The sequence below is a fragment of the Musca vetustissima genome, unplaced genomic scaffold (assembly GCF_032173495.1).
Source record: "Musca vetustissima isolate MV318-11 ecotype Yass unplaced genomic scaffold, APGP_CSIRO_Mvet_v1 utg55261, whole genome shotgun sequence".
Taxonomy (NCBI): Eukaryota; Metazoa; Arthropoda; class Insecta; order Diptera; family Muscidae; genus Musca; species Musca vetustissima.
In genome coordinates, this window is record NW_026885653.1 from 14,048 (window position 1) to 40,508 (window position 26,461).

The 26,461-nt window shown below is 34.3% G+C and overlaps 1 protein-coding gene across 1 annotated transcript; it reads right to left on the bottom strand.

Moving 5' to 3' along the window:
- LOC133332882 (pair-rule protein odd-paired-like) lies at positions 1–22,854 on the bottom strand. The gene is made up of 3 exons (XM_061541250.1): positions 22,788–22,854; positions 21,876–22,733; positions 1–149 (listed from the first exon to the last, which is right to left on the bottom strand). Exons 1-3 carry the CDS (start codon positions 22,852–22,854, stop codon positions 1–3), a joined length of 1,074 nt encoding a protein of 357 aa, XP_061397234.1.
- Between the last annotated feature and the right edge of the window lie 3,607 nt (positions 22,855–26,461).

The window sequence follows — 26,461 nt, forward strand, 5'->3', positions numbered from 1 at the left end:
TTATTGTAATGATGATGACGATGACGACGATGTGGACGATGTTGGTAATGCTGGTTGGTCATAATGATGTTGGCTGGTTAGCTGGATCTGTTGTTCGGTTGACTGGATTGTATGAACGAACATTGTATGGCTAACTGGCTTATAAACCACTTAAGTTAAGAGTCGAAAAAATTGTAGGCAAATAAGCCTCAACAAGACAGTGGAACCAAAAAAAAAAAAACAATTAAATTCAAGTTTTAATAAAGCCATTGGTGTGGATATTTGTTTGCATATTTTTTGCCCTTGGATATTAAAAAAAAATATTGTTTCCATGTGGCCTTAGGCGTGGAACTTTTAAAACAATATTCTTCCTAGTAGCCTAAGGCGTGTATTTATACCCTTCACCACACTGTGGTACAGGGTATTATGTCTTTGTGCATATGTTTGTTACATGGTTCCTTTTGAGAATGTGCATAGAATCACTTTCTGAGTCGATTTATGCATGTCCGTCCGTCCGTCCGTCTGTCCGTCTGTCCATGTTAAATTGTAAACAAAGTACAGGTCGCATTTATGATCCGAATTGGATGAAATTTGGCATAGGTCACTTATTCGGCCCAAGGACGAACCCTATTGAAATTGGAAAAAATCGGTTCAGATTTAGATATAGCTCCCATATATATATTTAACCGATTTAATGTAAACGGTCCCTATATATCTTTCGATTTGCACGAAATTTGGTACAGCCTAATCATTTAGGTCTAGAATGATGTCTGCCAAGTTTCGTGAAAATCGGTCCAGATTTAGATATAGCTCCCATATATAGTTTCGTCCGATTTCATGTAAATGGTGCCCCAAAGTCCCTATATATCTTTCGATTTGCACGAAATTTGGTACAGCCTAATCATTTAGGTCTAGAATGATGTCTGCCAAGTTTCGTGAAAATCGGTCCAGATTTAGATATAGCTCCCATATATAGTTTCGTCCGATTTCATGTAAATGGTGCCCCAAAGTCCCTATATATCTTTTGATTTGCACGAAATTTGGTATAACGTGCTGAATTAAGCCTTGAGTGATGTATGCCAAGTTTGGAGAAAATCGGTCCAGATTTAGATATAGCTCCCATATATAGTTTCGTCCGATTTCATGTAAATGGTGCCCCAAAGTCCCTATATATCTTTCGATTTGCACGAAATTTGGTACAGCCTAATCATTTAGGTCTAGAATGATGTCTGCCAAGTTTCGTGAAAATCGGTCCAGATTTAGATATAGCTCCCATATATAGTTTCGTCCGATTTCATGTAAATAGTGCCCAAAGTCCCTATATATCTTCTGATTTGCACGAAATTTGGCATAACGTACTGAATTAAGCCTAGAGGGATGTCTGCCAAGTTTGGAGAAAATCGGTCCAGATTTAGATATAGCTCCCATATATAGTTTCGTCCGATTTGATGTAAATGGTCCACCAAAGTCGCTAAATATCTTCCGATTTGCACGAATTTTGGCATAACGTACTGAATTGAGTCTAGAATGATGTCTGCCAAGTTTCGTGAAAATAGGTCCTGATTTAGATATAGCTCCCATATATAGTTTCGTCCGATTTCATGTAAATGGTGCACCAAAGTCCCTATATATCCTTCGATTTGCACGAAATTTGGCATAACGTACTTAATTGAGCCTAGAATGATGTCTGCCAAGTTTCGTGAAAATCGGTCCAGATTTAGATATAGCTCCCTTTTATTATAGATTGATTTTAAGTAATTGACGTACTAAGGAACCAATTGGAATAAAACGTTCTGAAAGTTGTATAACCTAACCTGTGACAAGTTTGTTTGAAATCGCTCTATATTTGGATAGAGCTTCCATATATATTTTCGCCCGATTTCTAGTAAATTGGGCATCAAACTCCTCATGTTAGTCAGATTGACATCAAATTTTGCACAACTTAAAAAATTGAGCATAGAATTACGTAGTTGCGTTTTCTAGAAGTACACACATAGCCCAACGGATGACCTATTTATATTTGTTTGAAGTCGATTGACATACTTTATGGATAGATCTAGGTAGATTCACATTTAGATAAATATCACATTTTTTCATCCAATTTTATGTTATAGTCCTGCTTAATATACCCATAGTGGTGAAGGGTATCATATAGTCGGCCCCGTCCGACTTTACTACTTTCCTTACTGGTTTTTAAATAGAATATTTTTTTCTAAGTAGCCTTAGGATGGATTTTAAAGAGAATGTTATTCCTAAGTAGCCGAAGTCCTGGATTGTTTTAAAGAATATTTTTTCCAAGTAGCCTTAGGTGAGGATTTTTTAAAATAATATTTTTTCAAGTTGTCCAAGGCGTGGATTTTTAAAAGAATATTTTTTCAAGTAGCCAAAGGCGTGGATTTTTTAAGGGAGATATTTTTTCAAGTATCCTAAGGAGACGTTTTTTAAAAGAATATTTTTTTCAAGTATCCTAAGGCGAAGTTTTTTTTAAAAGAATATTTTTTTCAAGTGTCGTAAGGTGAGGATTTTTTAAAAGAAAATTTTTTCCAGATAGCCCTAGGCGTGGATTTTTTAAAAGAAAAATTTATTTTTCAAGTGTCCTAAGTCGAGGATTTTTTAAAAGAATTTTTTTTTTCAAAGTATCCTAAGGTACCGATTGCCAAAGAATATTTTTTCCAAGTAGCCTTAGGTGAGGATTTTTTAAAAGAATATTTTTTTTACGTTACCTAAGGCGTGGATTTTTAAAAGAATATTTTTTTCAAGTAGCCCTAGACGTGGATTTTTTAAGGGAGATATTTTTCAAGTGTCCTAAGGCGAAGTTTTTTTAAAATAATATTTTTTCAAGTGTCCTAAGACGAGGATTTTTTAAAAGAAAACTTTTTCCAAGTAGCCCTAGGCGTGGATTTTTTAAAAGAAAATTTTATTTTTCAAGTGTCCTATGTCGAGGATTTTTTAAAAGAAAATTTTTTTCAAAGTATCCTAAGGTACCGATTGCCATGGGAGTGGATTTTTATACGAATATTATTTCCAAGTATTCTAAATCGTGGATTTTTTAAAAGAATATTTTTCCAAGTAGTCCTAAGACTCCATTTTTATACCCTTCACCACACTGTGGTACAGGGTATTATGTCCTTGTGCATATGCTTGAAACAGGCAAAAGGAATCGAGATAGACCCATGGCTCCTTTTGAGAATATGCATAGAATCACTTTCAGAGTCGATTTATGCATGTACGCCCGTCCGTCCGTCTGTCCATGTTAAAGTCGCATTTATGTCTAAAGTACTGGTCGCATTTATGATCCGAATTGGATGAAATTTGGCACAGCTCATTTGTTTGGCCCAAGGACAAACCCTATTGGAAAAAATCGGTTCAGATTTAGATATGGCTCCCACATATATATTTTCGTCCGATTTAAGGTAAATGGTGTACCAAAGTCCCTATATATCTTTCGATTTGCACGAAATTTGGCACAGCGTAATAAATAAGGTGTAGAATGATGTGTGTTAGGTTTCGTGAAAATCGGTTCAGATTTAGATATAGCTCCCATATATAGTTTAGCCCCATTTTAGGTAAATAGTCCACTAAAGTCCCCATATATCTTTCGACTTGCACGAAATTTGGCACAGCGTAATGAATAAGGTCACGAATGATGTGTGCAAAGTTTCGCGAAAATCGGTGCAGATTTAGATATAGCTCCCATATATATATTCGTCCGATTTAAGGTAAATGGTGTACCAAAGTTCCTGTATATATTTCGATTTGCACGAAATTTGGCACAACTTACTAAATTATGTCCAGAATGATATGTGCAAAGTTTCGTGAAAATCGGTTCAGATTTAAATATAGCCCCCATATATATTTTCGTCCGATTTAAGGTTAATTGTGTACCAAAGTCCCTATATATCTTCGATTTACACGAAATTTGGCACAGCGTACTAAATTAATTATAGAATGATGTGTGCAAAGATTCGTGAAAATCGGTTCAGATTTAGATATAGCTCCCATATATAGCTTCGCCCGATTTTAGGTAAATAGTCCACTAAAGTCCCTGGAAATCTTTTGATGTGCACGAAATTTGGCACGGAGTTATGTTATAAGATCGAGAATGATGTCTGCCAAGTTTCTTGAAAATCGGTTCAGATTTAGATATAGCTACCATATATATTTTCATCCGATTTAAGGTAATTGGTGCACCAAAGTCCCTATATATCTTTCGAATTACACGAATTTTGGTATAGGGTACTGAATTAAGTCTAGAATGATGTGAGCAAAGTTTCGTGAAGTTTGGCAAGTTTCTCTAAAATCGGTTCAGATATAGATATATAACACAAACGCTGTTAGGAGACATGTGTAGAATATACCCAAAGTGGTGAAGGGTATCATATAGTCGGCCCAGTCCGACTTTACTACTTTCCTAACTGGTTTCAAATATTTTTTCCAAGTAGCCCAAGGACCCGATTTTGTATTAACATTTTTCCAAGTAGCCCTAGGACGAGATTTTTTAGTACATTTTTTTTCAAGTAGAGCTATTACCTGATTTTAAAATGATTTTTACCCAAGTACCCACTGTCGCTTACATTCCTGCTGTTTTTTTTTTTTTTTTTTTTTTTTGAATGAAATGCAAATTGTATCGGAAGTCAACGCAAAATGAGTTTGTAATTTTGTTTCTGTTCTTGTTGTTCCTCCTCCTTTTCTCTGTTTATTTTCCTTTCGGCCTTTGCGCACTAATTCCAATTTATCACAATGGGCCAGAAAAGAAAACAAACAAAACAAAAAACGATGGGGACAACGAAAATTTAAATTCCGCAACACCTGAGTTTGAGTTATCCAAAGACGAACAACAAAAAAATCAACCTACAATCCGCAAACAAACACTTTGGCCATAGTCTACCTTTGTAGCTGATTAAAAATTGAAATCCAAGTGAATGACTGTTCACATGTGAAAATGTAAAGAACAATAAGTCGGCGAAAAAAATTGACAGTCATTTAATTGAAGACGCAACACAAACAAACACAGAATAATCAAAATCAGTTTTTTAATCCCTTCGTACGCTAATTACCATGGCCAAAGCTAAAAAAGGTGTTGCTGGGAGTCAATGACAGTACTTGTCGGGTGGTGTGTTTTTTTGAACATTTTTCAATTTACAGTGGTTAAAAACAGTATGTGAATTGTGTTAGGAATATATCCGAATTTTTGTAAGCAGATTCGTTTAAGTGTCTCAGAAGGAAACTGTAACTGGAAAACAAGAAATATCTCTCATTTCAATGTCTCTAAATTCAACAAACAAAATGCACACATCAGTTATTATTCATCAGATGTTAGGTGTTGTAAATGGGCTATATTGGTCCAAGTTTTCGTACATAGCCCCAAATAACGTTGCCGCCCTATTTTCGCTTCTTTTGAAGTTTTTTTTCCATCGCATTATCCACCTGAAGTGGCTGTAATTAGAAATTCCGAGTTCTTAGAGGATGAGAAACGTCTTTGCAAAAAATGTTTGATATGGGGACATGTTTAGACATAATCCGCATACTACACACCGAAGAGACATTCCGCTTTCTTGGAGGTTGAATAACATTTTTGCAGAAAATTTTGGAAATAGGACCATTTTTATATAGACCCCATGGGACATATATTTCGGTATTTTAAAAGTTGTTGCCGCATTTCCGTATTCTTGTAATTTGAAAAATCACTTTAACGGGACATTTCGAAGATTTTACCATTATTATCCCATCGAAGTGGCGGTAATCTAGCATTTGAGGTTCACAAAGGATGAAATAGCTTCCCCGACTGCAGGTTTACTTTTTAATTTTATTTTTAGAGCAGCGTTCTCCAAAAGAGGTGACAGTAATTTAACTAATGATTCCCAAAATTAAGTCGGAATATAAAAGAAAGACCAAACCAGTGAGCGGAGCAGTATAGTCGGACGGGGCCGACCATACGATACCCTACACAACTACCACGGAACTCAAATTTTCTGCGGATGTTTATTCCGAGCCATGGCAATATTTCGTGATATTGGCATCCTCTTGCCCGATTAGAGGTAAACAGCAACTCTTCCTCACACTGACATATTTTCCGAATATTACGAGTATTCAGTACAGCTATTGTCCAGATTCCCTTCACCGTGGGTTGTGTTGTGATGTCCGGCTTTCATTTGTGGTCTATTATCGACTCGAAAAGAACACAAAAAATTAAGTTTTCGGTCCACTTCATTCCAAAATTATTATCTGATCATCACCGAAAATTATAGGCGTTGTCCTTTACCATAACTGGAACCTCATGGAACATTTCAAAGCGATCAGCGCTATAGTTCCGCGCTCTAGAGTGATAATGGGTTAATAAATAATATACGGATACGGAGATACCTGTAAATATTTAGGTGTAACTCCCACATCCGAGCACATACAACAATATAATTGGTATTAATTTAAAGGTCAACCACTCCTCTTGGATATAATATCAACTTCTAGGGTCTATGTCATTCAGGGGTAAATATATACCCTATAGAATAAAAATTTCGTCATTTTTCACACAAAAGTCAGGGTCCATTTGACCCGCTAAATATTGACCAATCTTTATAGAAGCAGGCATGCTTATTCTTTCGCCCGATCCCCTTCTCCATGCAAAATTTCACGATGTTCGGGCCATTATTGCGGCCTCTGGAGCAACCAGAAAAAACGACAAAAATTTAGTATTTGGTCCATTTCATCCCCTAAATATTAACCGATCTTTCCCAAAAACAATAGGGGTCTTCATTGGCCAGAACCCATCCTACATGCAAAATTTCGTGAAGATTGGTCCATAACTGTGGCCTGTATCGTGTTTACAAATTATAATGGACAGACGGACGGACGGACACACATGTCTAGATCGACTCAGCTAGTCGAGATATGACGATCGGTATACTTAAAGGTGGGTCTAGGATCAATATTTCGCGGCGTTACAAATTTTTGGGGCTGCACAAAGCTATAATACCCTGACAACATAGTTGTGTAGGGTATAAAAACTAATGTTAATGGTTCTGACCTCATTTGTGATATAAAATCGCTATAATATGACATTTCGTTGATACAAAATAATTTAAAAAATCGTAGAAAAAAAGTTCGCCTTATGGATCTATATTTTCACTTAGTTCCGACCTCTTTTGTGGTTTTTAAAAATATTAGCCGCATTTTGCAATAGACGTAGCTGTGGGTTGTAGATCCCTTTTTAAAGGCTTACAGATCCCCTAGCTGCAAATTGTTAACATCAATGTCTATGTCAATGTTTTGTCATAGTACCCAGGCATATTAAAGGTCTTTGCCTATTTTCCAACCAAAGTGGCTATAATTTGACATTCAGGGTTTGCAGAAAATAAAATACCTTCTGAAAGAAGTATATTTAAGGGTTCTAGGTGGATTTTCCAAACGAAATGTGCCTATAGATCCATATTGCGGCAAATCCCACGTTGAAGAGTTCTAACCAAATTTAGATATTTTTTAGATATTCCCGATTTATATATATATATATGTTTAGACATAACCATCATATAACGACCAGTTCAGTTTGAGGTAATAGCCGTATTATCCATATATGCAAGAGTATGGCCCAATATTTCTGTTCCGCGAGTGAATTTAGATAATTATACCCTTCACCACTCTGTGGTACAGGGTATTATGTCTTTGTGCATATGTTTGTAACAGGCAAAAATAATCGAGATAGACCCATGGTTCCTTTTGAGAATATGCATAGAATCACTTCCTGAGTCGATTTATGCATGTCCGTCCGTCCGTCCGTCTGTCCGTCTGTAGATGTTAAATTGTAAACAAAGTACAGGTCGCATTTATGATCCGAATTGGATGAAATTTGGCACAGCTCATTTGTTTGGCCCAAGGACGAACCCTATTGAAATTGGGAAAAATCGGTTCAAATTTAGATATAGCTCCCATATATATTTTCGTCCGATTTAATGTAAACGGTCCCTATATATCTTTCGATTTGCACGAAAATTGGCACAGCGTAATGAATAAGGTCTAGAATGATGTGTGTAAAATTTCATAAAAATCGGTTCAGATTTAGATATAGCTCCCATATATATCTTCGTCCGATTTAAGGTATATTGTGTACCAAAGCCCCTATATATATTTCGATTTGCACGAAATTTGGCACAGCGTAATGAATAAGGTCTAGAATGATGTATGCCACGTTTCGTGAAAATCGGTTCAGATTTAGACATAGCTCACATATATATCTTCGTCCGATTTAAGGAATATTGTGTACCAAAGCCCCTATATATATTTCGATTTGCACGAAATTTGGCACAGCGTAATGAATAAGGTCTAGAATGATGTGTGCCAAGTTTCGTGAAAATCGGTTCAAATTTAGATATAGCTCCCATATATATCTTCGTCCGATTTAAGGTAAATTGTGTACCAAAGCCCCTATATATATTTCGATTTGCACGAAATTTGGCACAGCGTAATGAATAAGGTCTAGAATGATGTATGCCAAGTTTCGTGAAAATCGGTTCAGATTTAGATATAGCTCCCATATATATCTTCGTCCGATTTAAGGTAAATTGTGTAACAAAGTCCGTATATATCTTTCGATTTGCACGAAATTTGGCACAGCGTAATGAATAAGGTCTAGAATAATGAGTGTTAAGTTTCGTGAAAATCTGTTTAGATTTAGATACAGCTCCCTTATATATCTTCGTCCGATTTAAGGTATATTGTGTACCAAAGCCCCTATATATCTTTCGATTTGCACGAAATTTGGCATAGCGTACTAAATTAAGTTTAGAATGATGTGTGCAAAGTTTCGTGGCAATCGGTACAAATTTAGATTTAGCTCCCATATATAGCTTCGCCCGATTTTAGGTAAATAGTCCACTAAAGTCTCTGGAAATCTTTTGGTATAGTGTACTGAATTAAGTCTAGAATGATGTGTGCAAAGTTTCGTGACAATCGGTTCAGATTTAGGTATAGCTCCCATATATAATTTCATCCGATTTAAGGTAATTGGTGTACCAAAGACCCTATATATCTTTCGATTTGCACGAAATTGGGCATAGAGTACTGACATTTGGGTCTGTAATAATTTGTGCTAAGTTTCATGAAAATCGGTTCAGATTTAGATATAGCTCCCATATATATTTTCTCCCGATTGTAGATAATTGGTGCACCAAAGTCCCTGGAAATCTTTTCATTTGCACGAATTTTGGCATAGCGTTCTGAATTAAGTCTAGAACGATGTTGCAAAGTTTCGTGATGAGGATCAGTGGCGTGATCCGAAACTATAGTCTTCCCTGCCTTACCCCTCAGCAATCAATGCCATACATTCCCCACTAATAAATAGTTCTTTTTTATAAAAACAAAATACAAATGGTATCCCAAATAAACCGCCAACACTACTGAAGTACTGAATTAAGTCTAAAATGATGTTGCTAAGCTGCGTGAAAAGATCCATAGCTAGGCCGAATGACACAACGTACTGAAGTAATATAAATTAGTCTCTGGCAAATTTTCCCTGAAATCGATATATAACAGATAAAGATATATAACAAGAACGTGTCGTCTGTTGGGATACATATTAAGAATATACCCAATGTGGTGAATGGTATCATATAGTCGGCCCAGCCCGACTTTACTACTTTCCTTACTGGTTTCTATCAAACATAATGTGTTTTCACAATTGGATATATTGAATTCCACCTCGAAGATATGCATGGAGATCCAATCGGCACAACCCATTTAATTGGTCCAAGGAAATTTGGTATACTCAAAATACCCCATTCTCGTCCGATTGACACGAAAGTTTGCAGAGTGTGCTAAATTGAGCCTGGAATAACTCATGTCTCCCTTGCATTAAGTCGGTGCTGTTTCAAATATAGTTTCAATATATTAGTTCGTCCTAAGTTTGAATCAAATCGGCTCAGATATATGTTAAGATCGATTGAAAAATGTGTCGGTGGTTCACCAGTTAATGATTTTTATACCCAAATACTCAAAATGGGGGTACCTCTATTTTGTACATATTGAGAACTCCCTGTGCCAAATTACAGCCAATTTGATAGTAAAATATGGATAATAGATACAAGTTACCTTAAATCGGAGGTACTGTTATATGGGGGATATAGCAAAACATGGATCCAGAAGTTATTTTAATATAACAAATTTGTGAGCCAAATTTTGACAGCCTACGTCATGTGGTTCCGAAGTGTTAACCCACGTGTTTAAAGTATTTTTATAGTATACATTTTGAATCGATTCGATTTGAGAATATGCATACAATCTCTTTCTGGTCCGATGTGTGTTCGCCCGTCTGTTGATGTTAAATTTGAAATGAAATACAAGTTGCATTTATTATCCGATTAAGATAAAATTTGGTACAGCTCATTCATTTGACCCAATGACGAAGCCTATTGAAATTGGTGAAAATCGGTTCAGATGTAGATATAGGTCCCATATATATTTTTGTCCTATGTAAATGGTGCACCAAAGTCCCTAAATATCTTTCGATTTGCACGAAATTTGACATTTGCGTACTGAATTGAGTCTAGAAGATTTTGGTATAGCTCCCATATATATTTTTGTCCGATTCTATGTAAAGAGACAATGCTAGGTCTATTGACACAACATGTTGCAAAATGTAATGTCGATGTACAAAATTTAGCATGGGTTGCAGAATGACATGTGTATCATGGATTGATGTTAGTCGGTCACATATAGATTATGATAACATATATAAGTTCGTTTATGTCAATGATCCTTCAAAAGGGCGACATCAGTTAGGATACACCTGTTGAATATGGTCATATAGTCGGTCCAGTCCGACTTTACTACTTTCCATAATGTTTTTATTTATTTATTATTATTATTTTTTTTTTTTTTTTTGAGAAGCAGGAAAAATCTGGAAGGTTCATCCTATGTTTTCGATATATTCTCAATTTTATTACTATTTTTAGTACTATTTGTAATTTATTGATACCAAAATTACACATTTAACTCTTATGTATACATAATATATTTAGTCTTGGGAACGACATTAATTATTTTTCATATATAAACCATTAAGGAAAGTAGTAAAGTCGGACGGGGCCTACTATATGATACCCTTCACCACTTTGAGTATATTCAACAGATGAATCCTAACAGACGTCGCATTTTTAAAGGACCAGTAAAATGAAATTGGAACCATAAACACGCCATTCTGCAACCGATACAAAATTGTTCATTTGGTCAGATATAGAAGCTATATATAAATCTGAACCGATTTCAGGAAACTTAACACACATCATTCTAGACCTAATTTGTTACGATGTGCCAAATTTCGTGCAAATCGAAAGATATATAGGGACTTTGGTGCACCATTTACATTAAATCGGACGAAAATATATATGGGAGCTATATATAAATCTGAACCGATTTTCAGGAAACTTAATACACCTAATTTGTTACGCTGTGCCAAATTTCGTGCTTAAATCGACTCAAAAAGTGATTCTATGCATATTCTCAAAAGGAACCATGTGTCTGCCTCGTTTCCTTTTGCCTGTTACAAACATATGCACAAAGACATACTACCCTGTACCAGAAAAAAGAATTTGGTTCAAGAACCTCAAAACCTGGGGGCTACCAGAAAAAATTGACCAACATTTATAATTTATAGTGGAGAGATGTGCTACCTAATAAGAACTCAACGTACTACATTACAGTCAATTTGGTCAAAAAATACGATCAGAGCCCCCGAAATACCAAAAATTTGGGGGTACCGTTATATGGGGACTACCAGAAAAACTGGACCTATATTTATAATTTTTAGTGGAGTAATTTGGTACCCAATAAGAACCCAATGTACAAAATTTCAGAGAATTCAGTTATAAAACGAGCCCAAGAACCCGAAAATACCGAAAATTGAGGGTACCCTTATATGGGGGCTTTCCGAAAAAATGAACCTTTATATATAATGTTTGGTAGGGAGATTTGCTACCCAATAAGAACACAAATTACCAAATTTCAGCGAATTCGGTCGAAAAATGCGATCAAAACCCCCAAAATACCGAAAATTGGGGGTAATCTTATATGGGGGCTATCCGAAAAAATTGACCTTTATTTATAATTTTTGGTAGGGAGATTTGCTACCCAATAAGAACTCAAAGTACCAAATTTCAGCGAAATCAGATAAAAAACGCGCTCAAGAACCTCAAAATACCGAAAAATTTGGGGTAATCTTATATAGGAGCTATGCCAAAACGTGGACCGATTTTCTCCAATTTCAATAGGGTTCGTCCTTGGGCCAATTAAGTGACCTGTGCCAAATTTCATCCAAATCGGATCATAAATGCGACCTGTACTTTGTTAACAAAAATACATGGACGGACAGACGGACATGCATAAATCGACTTAGAAAGTGATTCTATGCATATTCTCAAAAGGAACCATGGGTCTATCTCGATTATTTTTGCCTGTTACAAACATATGCACAAAGACATAATACCCTGTACCACAGTGTGGTGAAGGGTATAAAAAGTGTGTATAACTGGAATCTGTCTGGATCTGTCTAACTGACAGAGTACATAATTGAGTCGGGGATGGTGTGTGCCAAGTTTGCTTTATATCGGTTCGAATTTAGATATAACTCCCACTCCTTATTATATAGTAACAAGGTCCCCTAGTTTTCATTGCTAGATGTAATTTGTTTATCTTTTTTACATATCATAAAAATCCTCCGGGTAGACAATTCCGATGTCGACCTTTCTTTTCAACCTAATTTTAACAAATTTCATTGCACATCAATAATATCTATTCAATTTGTACAAAATGTATTTTACAAAAACAAAGAAAGAAAGCAACAACAAAAACCATTAACAACTAAAGATGCTGCCAAATAGCTCCCAAAATAATACAATACCAAAGAAGACCACCCAATTAGATGAAGACAACGACAAAAAAAAAAGATTCACGTCATTGAAGGCAGCTTCTTTGGCTTCCCACCTCCAAAAGCAACAAAGACCAAAAAACGAAAGAGAAACATTTGTATCCAAAAGACAAGTAGATCATCCCATCCATATGGATGAAGATGATGATGATCATCATCATAAGTGGATTGGGGCAAACTATCTTCATAGTTTATTCAAATGTGCAGATGTGTGTGTAATTGTTTGTTAGTAGTTCTCCCCACTTTTTCCAAATCAAAAAAATCTACGTACCGAAATTGAACTGAAGTGAACTCACGACTGACAGCTAATGTTACGCTTCTTTAGCGTTTTTTTGTTGTTCCTATTTTCATTATGAGCGTTAAAGCTCTTCGCTATGGCATAATGGTAGTACGTCATAATGATGATCAGATTGAAGATGATCATTACGTTCGTTTTGGTGTGAGGCCTTATTTTTGTTGTTGTCATCGCGTAATTGATCGACACCAATTCGTGTCAGAATCTCATCCATTTGCAGCTTTTAATGGGTAGCTGCCCCATAATGCTGACAGGTGTACGATATGTTGGCCGAAGGGTGACAATTGAAGGTGTATTTGGCTATTGAGCCATATTTTTACAAATAATTGTTTGTAATGGATAAATGTAATATTCAAATGAAGGGGGAAAACATTCAAAAAAATTTTAATAGTTTACAGAAGCTATATTTTAATTTGAACCGATTTAATTCTAACTTGATCAACTGAATTCTAGGCTTAATTTGGAAGCCAATGGAAAATAAGGAACCAATCAGACAATCTGGAGTCTTCGGTTCACCGTTTACATAAAATCGGGCGATAATATATATGGGAGCTATATCTAAATCTGAACCGATTTAAAGCAAACTTAGCAAATGCCATTCTTGATTCTAGATAGGCTGACTCTTTAATTAATTTTCCTAAAGGACTATCAGAGCCATGAGCGTGGATTTTTTAAATATTTTTTTTTTAAAGAAAATCAGAATAATAAGCCTGAATTTTTTAAATAATTTTTCTTAATTACTACATGAGCCATAAGCTCAGATATTTCTAAACAATTTTTTGGAAGATTTCAGAGCCATAATTGTAGATTTAAAAAAAAAAAATCGAGGGACTATCAGAGCCATAAGATTAGATTTCTTAAATATTTTTTTTTTTTTCGATGGACTATCAGAACTATTTTCAAATCATTTTTCAAAAGGGCTATCAGAGCCATAAACCTGGATTTTTAAAAATTTTCCTGAAGGACTATCAAAGCCATGAGCCTGGATTTTTTATATATATATTTTTTTTTCAAAGAAATATCAGAACTATTTTCAAATAATCTTTGATAAGGACTATCGGAGCCATAAATCTGACTATCAAAGCCATGAGAGTGGATTTTTAAAAATTTAAAATAATTTTTTCGAAGGACTATCAGAAGAGCCATAAGTTTGGAATTTTAAAATAATTTTTGATAACGACTATCGGAGGCCTATCAGGGCCATAGGCGTAGATTTAAAAAAAGGATTATCAGAGCCATAAGCGTGGATTTTTAAAATAATTTTTTTGAAGGACTATCAGAGCCATAAGCTTGGATTTTTAAAATAATTTTTTGAAGGACTATCAGAACCATTAGCGTTAATTTTTAAAATAATTTTCCTGAAGTACTATCAGAGCTATTTTCAAATAATTTTTCATAAGGATTATCAGAGTCATTAGCTTGGATTTTTAAGATAATTTTCCTGAAGGGCTATCAGAGCCATGAGCGTGGATTTTTAAGATAATTTTTTCAAAGGAACCGTGATCGTGGATTTTTAAAATAATTTTTTCGAAGGACTATCAGACCTATTTTCAAATAATTTTCCATAAGGACTATCAGATCCATTAACCTGGATTTTTAAAAAATTTCCTGAAGGACTATCAGAGCCATTATCGTGGATTTTTAAAATTATTTTTCCTGAAGTACTATCAGAGCTATTTTCAAATAATGTTTCATAAGGATTATCAGAGCCATTAGCTTGGATTTTTAAGATAATTTTTTCAAAGGACTATCAGAGCTATTTTTAAATAATTTTCCTGAAGGGCTATCAGAGCCATAAACCTGGATTTTGAAATAATTTTTCATAAGGACTATCTGAGCCATAAGCGTAGATTTTTAAACTATTTTTTTCTCAACGACTATCAGAGTCATGAGTGTGGATTTTTAAAATATTATTTTCGAAGGACTATCAGAGCTATTTTCAATTTATTTTGCATAAGGACTATCAGATCCATAACCCTGGATTTTTAAATAATTTTCCTGAAGAACTACCAGAGAGCCATGAGCTTGGATTTTTTAAATAATAGTTCTGAGAGACTATCAAAGCCATAAATGTGGATTTTCAATCATTTTTTTCTCAAGGACTAACAGAGTCATTAGCGTGGATGTTTTTTTTAAATTAGGATTATTAGAGCCATAGGTGTAGATTTTTTTAAATATTTTTTGAAGAACTATCAGAGCTCTAATTTAGGATTTTTAAACAATTTTTAAAGGATTTCTAAAATAATTTTTTGAAAAGCTATCATAGCCATAAGCGTGGATTTTTTGGAATAATTTTCTGAAGGACTTTCAGAGCCAGAAGCGTGGATTTTTTTAAACTAATCTTTGGAGTAATATCAGAGCCATTTTAAAATAATTTTTTGATTAGTTCTCATATTAGTTTTTATGAAGGACTTTCACAGTCATAAGTGTGGATTTTTCAACCAATTTTTCTGAAGGACTTTCAAGCTTGGATTTTTTTAACAAATTTTTGAAGGACTTTCAGAGCCATAATCGTGGATTTATGAAATATTTTTTTTTAATGACTTCCAGAGCCGTAAACCGAGATTTTTTAAATAACTTTTCCGAAAGACTATCAGATGCATTAACGTGGATTTTTAAAATATTTTTTTTTCAATCGTGGATTTTTTAAATAATGTTTTCGAAGGACTTTCCGAGCCTTAAGCATGGATTTTTTAAATATTTGTTCGAAGGTCATGCAGAAACATAAGCATGGATTATTAAATATTTTTTTGTAAGACTATCAGAGCCATAAACTTGAATTTTTTGAAAAACTATCAGATCCATAAGTTTAGATTTTTCGAATATTTTTTGATGGACCATCAGAAACATATTCATGGATTTTTAAAATAATTTTCAGAAAGGACTATCCGAGCCATAATAGTAAATTTGTTGAATAATTTTTCAAATGACTTTCGGATCAATAGGCTTGGTTTTTTTAAAACAATTTGTTGAAAGACTATCAAAGCCACAATCGATCGGCCCTTTATGGTCATTATAACCGATTTCGACTGTATTTTAAACTGACCTTCCATCTGACCCTAATATTCAACTCAAAACAAAAATGACCCCCTCTACCCACTTCCCTCTTTCCTTCCAGCTCACCATTACTACACCTCTCACACATAATTACTCAGATAATCAGCACAACGAACACCAGCTTTTTCAATTGCTCTTCAACACTTGAAAACTAAAAGGTAATTAATAAGATCCGTATTTCGAAATCTGTTTTGAATATTCACAACAGCAATAACAACAATAAAAAATCATATCGAGAACAATGGCACATCATTGCACATTCTTCTTGTTTTTCTGTCGAAGAGAATGGGGTTACCCTCATCATCTTTTGTTTGAATTTAATCAGTTTTTAATTATTTCATCACTTTGCCATAAAATTTATATATGTATGTATCTGTGTGTGTGTCACATTGTATATGTGTGAATAAGTAGCCTCTTTGAATATGAATTCCATCACAATTTATGGAAAAAAATATCAAATTACCAAATAACAAAGTCCCCCGCCCCTAGCCGATTAAGTGATGTCCTCGAGGCGAATATTTTTTCCGTTAAAAGCAGAACTTAAATTGCACTGCAGTTGAGAGGCTAATAAATTAAAAAATTTGCAATGGACAATATCGAACCAAGGCGAAATAAATAGTACCCTACACTTACAACAGGAACATTAAAATTTGGAAAATATTCTTTAAAAAATCAACGCCTGTGGCATTTTGGAAAAAATATTCTTTAAAAAATCTACGCCTGTGGCAGGTTGGAAAAAATATTCTTTAAAAAATCTACGCCTGTGGCAGGTTGGAAAAAATATTCTTTAAAAAATCTACGCCTATGGCAGGTTGGAAAAAATATTCTTAAAAAAATCTACGCCTATGGCAGGTTGGAAAAAATATTCTTAAAAAAATCTACGCCTATGGCAGGTTGGAAAAAATATTCTTAAAAAAATCTACGCCTATGGCAGGTTGGAAAAAATATTCTTTAAAATATCTACGCCTATGGCAGGTTGGAAAAAATATTCTTTAAGAAATCTACGCCTATTGCAGGTTGGAAAAAATATTCTTTAAAAAATCTACGCCTATGGCAGGTTGGAAAAAATATTCTTTAAAAAATCTACGCCTATGGCAGGATGGAAAAAAATATTCTTTGATAGCCTGAAAAAATTACAATTTCTATAGAATATCGGATTCTCTGCTGCAGGGTTTTTAATGTTCCCCAAGATCTTTGCCTCGACTCCGTCGTTGCTCTGAAATAAGACGAAAATGTCATTGAAGACGCAATTAACTGTATGACAGATTACAACCCTTCTATTTATTTATTTTGAAAACTAGAGGGAACTTAAAAACTTGTATCCCAACCTTCCGAATAGGGCTACAATTTGTTCGAATTCATATGACCGTTTCTTTTTTCAATACGCAATCAAACATTCAGTCAATTCTCATTGCATTCTTTGACTCCCATTTAGGGTACATGTTGATGTTCTCGTTAGGCGTTGCAACCACAAGAGGTCGTCGTCGAAAATAAAGGGGGACGGCAAGAGGAAGTTTGCAGGAAATTAGCGCGCTTGTCTGTCAAATTCAATTTCACTTTGATATGTCAGCAAACATTTTGAGTGGGGTTTTGTTGGAGGAATACCAGAAAAGTACCAGCCCTCCAACCAATACCATTGTCATCGGTTATTGCAATAAGAATAACTAAATGGCACTGGAGGAACAACAGCAACAACAACAAAATTTATGTTATTCTTTGTAAGTAATGCGTTTCAAGTTAAGCAGCCTTTGTGGTTAACCCCCCTAATCCATTCAGACGATAGTCATGTCACCATATCAATAACTACTGCTCGAACACAGATATGAGATATGCACAGTGGAACAAAAAACTTATTATTTCCAAGTAGTCTTAAGTGTGGTTTTTTCTATTTTTTTAAGTATTTATTAAATAATTTGTTGAAGGACTATCATACGATTTTTTATAGCTACTATCCGAGCCATAATTTAATATTTCAATCAGAGCCATTAGCTTGATTTCTTAAATAATTTTTCCGAGGGACTATCAGAGCCATAAGCGTAGATCTTTTAAATAATTTTTTCGAAGAAATATCTGAACCATAAGCGTGGATTTAAAAAAAATCGAAAGACTATCAGAGCCATAAGAATGGATTTTTTAAATAATTTTCCTGAAGGACAATCAGAGCCATTAGCGTGGATTTTTTAAATAATTTTTTCGAAGGACTATCAGAGCCATGCGTGCATTTTTTAAAGAATTTTTTTCGAAAGACTATCAAGGCGATAAGGTTGCACTTTTTTAAATACTTTTTTTCAAGGAATATCAGAGCCACAAGCATGGATTTTTAATCCACATGTTTTCAAGGACTATCAGAGCCATAAGCGTAGATTTTTTAAATAATTGTTTTCAAGGTACTATCAGAGCCATAAGCGTGGATTTTTTAATAATTTTTTCGAAGACTCTCAAACCAAAAGCGTAGATTACTAAATAATCTTTTTCGAAGGATTTTCAGAACCACAAGGGTGCATTTTTTAAAATAATTTTTTCGAAGGACTATCAGAGCCATAAGCGTGGATTTTTAAATATTTTTTTCGAAGGACTATCAGAGCCATAAGCGTGGATTTTTTAAATAATTTTTTCAAAGGACTATCAGAGCCAAAAGCGTGGATTTTTAAATATTTTTTTCGTAAGACTTTCAGAGCTATAAGCTTGGATTTTTAAATAATTTTCCCAAAGGACTATCAGAGCCATATCGAGGATTTTTTAAATAATTTTTGAAAAGGACTATCAGAGCTATACGCGAGGATTTTTTTTTATAATTTTTGAGAAGGACTATCAGAACCACAAACATGGATTTTTTAAATAATTTTTTCGAAGGGCTCTCAAACCAAAAGTGTGGATTTTTAAATAATTTATTGAAGGGCTATCAGAGCCATAAGCGTGGATTTCTTAAATATTTTTTTCGAAGGACTCCCAAACCAAAAGCGTGGATTTTTATATACGTTTTTCGAAGGACTATCAAAGCCATAAGCGTGGATTTTTTTTAAATAATTTTTTCGAAAACACTCAAACCAAAAGCGTGGATTTTTAAATAATCTTTTTCGAATGACTATCTGAGCCACAAGGGTGAATTTTTAAATATTTTTTCGAAGGACTATAAGAACCATAAGCGTGATTTTTTTAAATACTTTTTTCAAGGGACTATCAGAGCCACAGGCTTGGATTTTTGAAATATATTTTTCGAAGGACTATCAGAGCCATAAGCGTGAATTTTGGTAAATAATTTATTCGAAGGACTATCAGAGCCATAACGGGGATTTTTTTAAAGGAAGGACTATCAGAGCCATAAGCGTGGATTTTTAAAATATTTTTTTCGTAGGACTATCAGAGCATAAATTTTTGGTAATAATATTATTCGAAGGACTATCAGAGATATTAGCGGGATTCTTTGAATATTTTTTTTTCAGATTAGAGCCATAGAGGTGGATTTCCGAAGACTATCAGAGCCGTAGAATTTTTTTTGAAATATTTTTTTGAAGGACTATCAGAGCCATATGCTTGATTTTTTAAATAATTTTTTCAAAAGATTTTCAGAAGCATAAACCTGGATTTTTAAATAATTTTTCCAAAGGACTATCAGAGCCATACCGAAGATTTTTTTTTAAATAATTTTTAAAAAGGACTATCAGATTGTTTTTATAATTTTTGAGAATGACTATCAGAGCCATTAGCTTGGATTTTTTTAATACATTTTTCGAAGGACTATCAGAGCCATAAGCGTGAATTTTTGTAAATAATTTATTCGAGGGACTATCAGAGCCATAAGCGTGAAGTTTTGTAAATAATTTTTTTCGAAGGACTATCAGAGCCATAAGCGTGGATTTTTAAAATATTTTTTTCGTAGGACTATCAGAGCCATAAGCGTAAATTTTTGTAAATTATTTATTCGAAGGACTATCAGAGCCATAAGCGGGGATTCTTTGAATATTTTTCTTCAGAGGTGGAGCCATAAAGGTGGATTTATTTTATTGGAAGGGCGATTAGAACCATACGCGAGGATTCTTTAAATAATTTTCGAGAAGGACTATCAGAGGATTTTTTAAATATTTTTTATAAGAATATATGTGCCAAAAGCCTGGATTTTTAAAATAGTTTCTCTGAAGGACTTTTAAAGCCTACCGTAAGTGTGGATTTCTTGAATAAAAATTTTTCCCCAACCTACCATAAGTATGGATCTTCACAACCTGCACATGGTTCCTTTTGAGAATATGCATAGAATCACTTTCTAAGTCGATTTATGCATGTCCTTCCGTCCGTCTGTTGATGTTAAATTGCAAACAAAGTACAGGTCGCATTTATAATCCGATTTGGATAACAATTTGCACATGTCACTTATTCGGCCCAATGACGAACCCTTTTAAAATTGGGAAAAATCGGTTCAGATTTAGATATAGCTCCCATATATATTTTCGTCCGATTTTAAGTAAATAGTGCACCAAACTCCCAATATTGGTCCGATTGAGACAAAATTTTGTGCAGAGTACTGAATTGAGTCTAGATTGATGTCTGCAAAGTTTTGTTATAATCGGTTGAGATTTAGATATAGCTCCCATATATAGTTTCTTCCGATTTTTTGTGAATGATACACCAAACTTCCAATATTTATCGGATTGGGACAAAATTTTGCACAGAGTACAGAATTTGAATGATACACCAAACTCCAATTAGGGTCCGATTGAGACAAAATTTTGCACAGTGTACTGAATTAGGTCCAGACAGATGTCTGCGAAGTTTTGTTAAAATCGGTTCAGATTTAGATACAGCTCCCATGCATAGTTTCGTCAGATTTTTTGTGAAATATTAGTCCGATTGAGACAAAATTTTACACAGAGTATTGAATCCGATTTTATGTAAATGGAACACCATACTGCCAATATTGGTCCGATTGAGACAAAATTTTTCACAGAGTACAGAGTTATGTCCAGATTCATGTATGCGATGTTTTGTTGGAATCGGTTCAGATTTACATATATCTACCATATATATTTTTGTCCGATTTAATGTAAATGGTGCACCAAAGTCCCTATATATCTTTTGATTTGCACGAAACTTGGCATAGCGTAATGAATTAGGTCTAGAATGGTGTGTTTTAAGTTTCCTGAAAATCGGTTCAGATTGAGATATTGCTCCCATATATATTTTCGTCCGATTTAATGAAAATGGTCCACAAAAGTCCCATATATCTTTCGATTTGTACGAAATTTGATATATCTTTTCGTCCGATTTAAGGTAAATGGTCATCACATCTGTTTTCACCCGATTCCATATCAATGGTCATCCAAAGATGCTATGTCTCTTCTATCAACAGGATATTGTACGCATTATCATCCCTTGTATGTGTCCAAAATGGTGAAGAGTATCATATAGTGGGCCTCGTCCTACTTTTGAACTTTCCTTACTGGTTTTAATAGCCTTAGATGAGGATTCTTTACAATTTTTTTAATAGCCAAAGGTGTAGATATTTTAAAAAAATATTTTTCTAGGCATCTTTGAAAGCTAATAAATATATTTTGTAAAACAACAACAACAAATAAAGGGAGAAGCAGACAAAGCCTCACAATATCCATCAACATTTGTTAATTAATAGCTACTTACCCTGTCCTTGCATCATCGCATGATGATGTTGTGCTGCTGCCGCTGCTGCGGCTGCATGTATTGATGTCGGTATATGGTGACCAGCATGTTGCAGCGTTGTAGGTAAATGTGGATGATGTTGTTGCTGTTGACTCGTTGCCTGATTGTGTGCCAAATGATGTTGTATGTGTCCAGAACCTAATGCTGCCGAATAGGGATGAGGATGATGTGACAATTGTTGTTGTCCAGCATGTGGAAGGGGAGCTGCAGGAGATGCTCCCAAATGATGTTGCGCCGGATGATGAGGCATAAAGGCCGCAGCCACTGCTGCATGGGCATTAAAATAGGCCATACGTGATGCTGCCATGGACATTTGTTGCTGGTGATGTTGTTGTTGCTGCTGCTGCTGTAAATGCTGTTGACGTCTTCGTTCCGTGTCCTGGGAATCCTGATTAACAGACGATGTGGATGTGGAGGAAATTGATGAGTGTGGCGAATTGGAATTAACCGGTGTTGTTGACAAATCTGTGGGCATTATGGGTGATTTGTGGGGACTATCATTGCCACCCTCATCCCTATTTGCATCACCTTCATTACCCCTCTGTTCTGGAGGAGAATTGTGTGCCTTTCTATATAAATTTTTGGAAATTTTAAGATTATTTGTTTCTCCATTAATTGCTTGCTCCTCTGATTCGGCATCTTCTCGTGATTTTGGTGATTCGGATGATGATGTGTGTTCTGTAGCATTCCTACTACCCTGGCTGCCATTCATGTTTATTTCCTGTTTTATTTCACTTTGCTTTTTGTCCTTTTGTTTGGTGGTGATGGCCACAGTGGTGGTGGCCACTGTGCCAGCAGCTGTGTTCTTAGTTGTTGTTGCTTGTAGATTTTTATTCACATTGTTGTTATTATTATTGTTGTTGATGTTGTTGCTATTATTGTTATTGCCGCCGCTAAGACCCAAAAGTTCTTGTATGGCAAAAGGTGATCGTTGTGGCATTTTGTCTTGCTTTGTTGTTTTTCTTTTTTATTTGTTTTTTCGTTCGTTTTGTAATTGACGTTGTTCCACTTGAGGTTTCCGATTTTATTTAAACTAAAGTTTTCGTGTTTAACTTTTGTTTTTAATCACAGTTATTATCACTTTTTTCACATATTAGCAATGTTTAAAAAATCTGGGCGACTGTAGATGGAGATAGAAAAACATTTCTTCTTGAAATTAAAAAAAGCTCTATACAAATTTTATTTTCAAATTCGAAATGGAATTTTTAAATTTTTGATTAAATTTTCGAAGCAGGTTTTTTAATTTTAAAATTTTTTAAATCACTTTGTTTTATTTGAACAGAAAATCTCAAAGTCTCATACACAAGAATTTATCAGAATTCAGCAACATGATGTGGAAAATATTTATTTCCGTATGGAAAAATACTGTTGACCCCATATATCGAGTCTTTATCTGAATTTTTTGCCAAGGACTAGCAGAGCTATAAGCGAAGATTTTAAAATATTTTTTTCGAATGACTATCAGATACGTAAGTCAGAATTTTTAAGGACTATGAAAGCCAAAAACGTGTATTGTTTAAATAATTTTGTCGAAGGGCTATCCTTTCCATCGTAGCCGGAGCGAGGATTTTAAATTATTATTTTTTTTTCGAAGGCCTATATGAGTCATCAGTGCAGGTCTTTTAAATAATTTGATGTCATGAACTATCAGAGCCATAAGCGAAGGACTATCCAAGCCATAAGCGGGGATTTTTTAATCATTTTTTTTTTCAAGGATAATCAGAGTCTAAAGCATGTATTTTATAAACAATTTTTAAGAAGGACTATATTAGAACCAAATTTAAATTATTATTTTTTTCGAAAGGCTATCTGAGCCATCAGTACAGGACTTTTAAATAATTTGTTGTCATGAACTATCAGAGCCATAAGCGAAGGACTATCAGAACCATAAGCGGTGATTTTTTAATAATTTTTTTTTTTTTCAAGGACTGTCAGAGCTTAACGCATGTATTTTATAAATAATTTTTAGAAGGACTATATTAGAGCCATAAGCGCGAATTTTTTATGTTTTTTTTTTAAAGTACTATCGGAGCCAAAAGCATTAATATTTTAAATATTTGTATACCCTTCACCACACTGTGGTACAGGGTATTATGTCTTTGTGCATATGTTTGTAACAGGCAAAAGGAAACGAGATAGACACATGGTTCCTTTTGAGCATATGCATTGAATCACTTTCTGAGTCGATTTACGCATGTCCGTCCGTCCGTCCATCTGGTCCTTTAAAAATGTGACGTCTTTTAAGATTCATCTGTTGAATATACCCAACGTAGTGAAGGGTATCATATAGTCGGCCCGGTCCGACTTTACTACTTTCCTTATAGGTTTATATTTAAAAAATCAAAGATCGATTGTTAAATGATTTGTTGTCAAGGTCAATCGAACCATCAGCCTGATTTTTATATTTTTTCGAATGACAACCATAATCGTGAATTTAAAAAAAAAAATTGGGTAGTTCTATTGGAGCCAAAATCGTGGATTTTTAAAATAATATTTTGATTGACTGTAAGAGCTTTAAGCTTAGAGTTTTTCGAAGAACTATCGGAAGCGTATGTGAGGACTTTTAAAGGATTTTTTTTAAAGGACGTTCAAAATTAGAATGGTGAATAATTTAAATAATTGTAGCCAATGCTTATCAAAGCCATAAGCGTGGAGTTTTTTTTTTAAATAACTTCTGTGAAGGTATATCGGACTCTGGTCTGAGCTTACATAGTCATCAACAATTGAGCATACACTCACTAAATGGACCAACACGCATATATAGAAGATATATGAAATTTGTTTTTTCGTTAACTGAATAATTTAATTCCTATTAAGCCATATCCGCATTAATTAAGAGAGAAATTTGAAATTTTGCACTTACATTCCTATTCTTAGGATGTTTGGTATTAAAAATATAAAGGTTCCGCCCTTTTTCTTTCTTTATATACTTATGCACATTTTTCTTTTAACCCCCACAAAGGGTCAATATTTTATAAACATGTAAATTCAATTTTGAACAATCGATTATATCAACATCAAATCCGAAACCTCTTTGATAATAAAACCAGCTTGTAATTCCGAAAACAAGCTGGTATGGCTGAGGGTATATTTCTGTCGGCAACACCGAATGACATTTTTTTAAATAATTTGTTATTTAATTTAAGGACTATTAAAGCCACAATCGTGGACCTTTGAATATTCTGTGATATAATATTAGAGGTAATATTGGATTAAAAAAAACTGCCAGATCCGTAAGCAGTAATTTTTTAGATACTTTATTTTCAAAGAAGGAGCCGAAAGTGGATTTTTTAGCACTTTGTTCAAAGAACTATCAGAGCGAGTATTTTAAAGTTTTTTTTTTTTTTTTTTTTTTTTTTTTTTTTTAAGAACCATTCGACCCATAATTCAGATTTGAATAACTTTTCTTAAGTTCTACCACCAGAAGGTGTTGTGCATACTAAATTTCTCATTCCTTTTGCAACACCTTGAAAAATGCGTCGGAGATCCCACAAAGTCGGAGATCCCGTCTGTCTATTGAAATCAGAGAACTAGAGTCCCCATTATTGAACATAGTCCACGTTTTGGTATATCCCATATAACGGTACACCAAAAATATTCGAAATTTTGAGGATTTTTGGCAAGCTTTTCTAAAGAATTGAATGCAATTTGATATTTTGAATTCTTATTATTTTATTATTTTGAGATTCATGTGCACGTTTTCGGTTGTAATTTGGTAATTTGGGTTTTCAGTAAATCATCCTAGCAAAAAGTATAAATATTGGTAAGCACCATATAATGCTATATCCAAAATTCCAGTATGTTGGGTTGTTTGGGACATGATTTTTACCAAATTGAATGTAATTCTATATTCTTATTCTTATCAAGAGTTCTTATCAAGCAGAAAATCTACCTACCATACATTTTAAATATTGGTCCAAGATTCCAGGTGACCCCCATGGTTTCCCATTCTCGGGGGGTGTCAAATCTTCCTACCAAAAATTAAACCATTTGGTATTGGTCTCATATAACGGTACCGAACCATTTTCGGGACTTTAAAGGCTTTACCGATGAAAATGTCATTTGGTAGAATAGATTCTTGATGGCGGACAAACATGTAAAGAAAATTATCAATATAGGTCCGTCTCATAGCTCTCTCTCAGTATTTTTAGGATTTCAGCCGCATTTATTCCTCATTGCAGTAGCTGTTATTTGACATTCCGGGATCTTGGTGTCCAAGTTTTGATATAGTCCCCACAAAAATGTATCGTCCCATTTGTGGAATTTTTTCTCACCAAATTTTTGGGAAATTGTTCATTTGTTGACATTGCCTCCATATAAAGGTCCCAATTTTAAAGTTCGTAGAGGATTTTTTCCATCGAAGTTTCTGTAATTTACCTATGCGGATTATTGTAGGGCGAAAAAACATATTTTTTAGAAAATGTTAAAAAAAGTCCCGTTCAATTTTCGATATTAGAGTAACTTCGGGTAATGTGGACCACCATTTTCTTTTTTTGATATTGTGGGCGTAACAACGGTAAAAAATAAAAACAAATTGTTTTCACAGC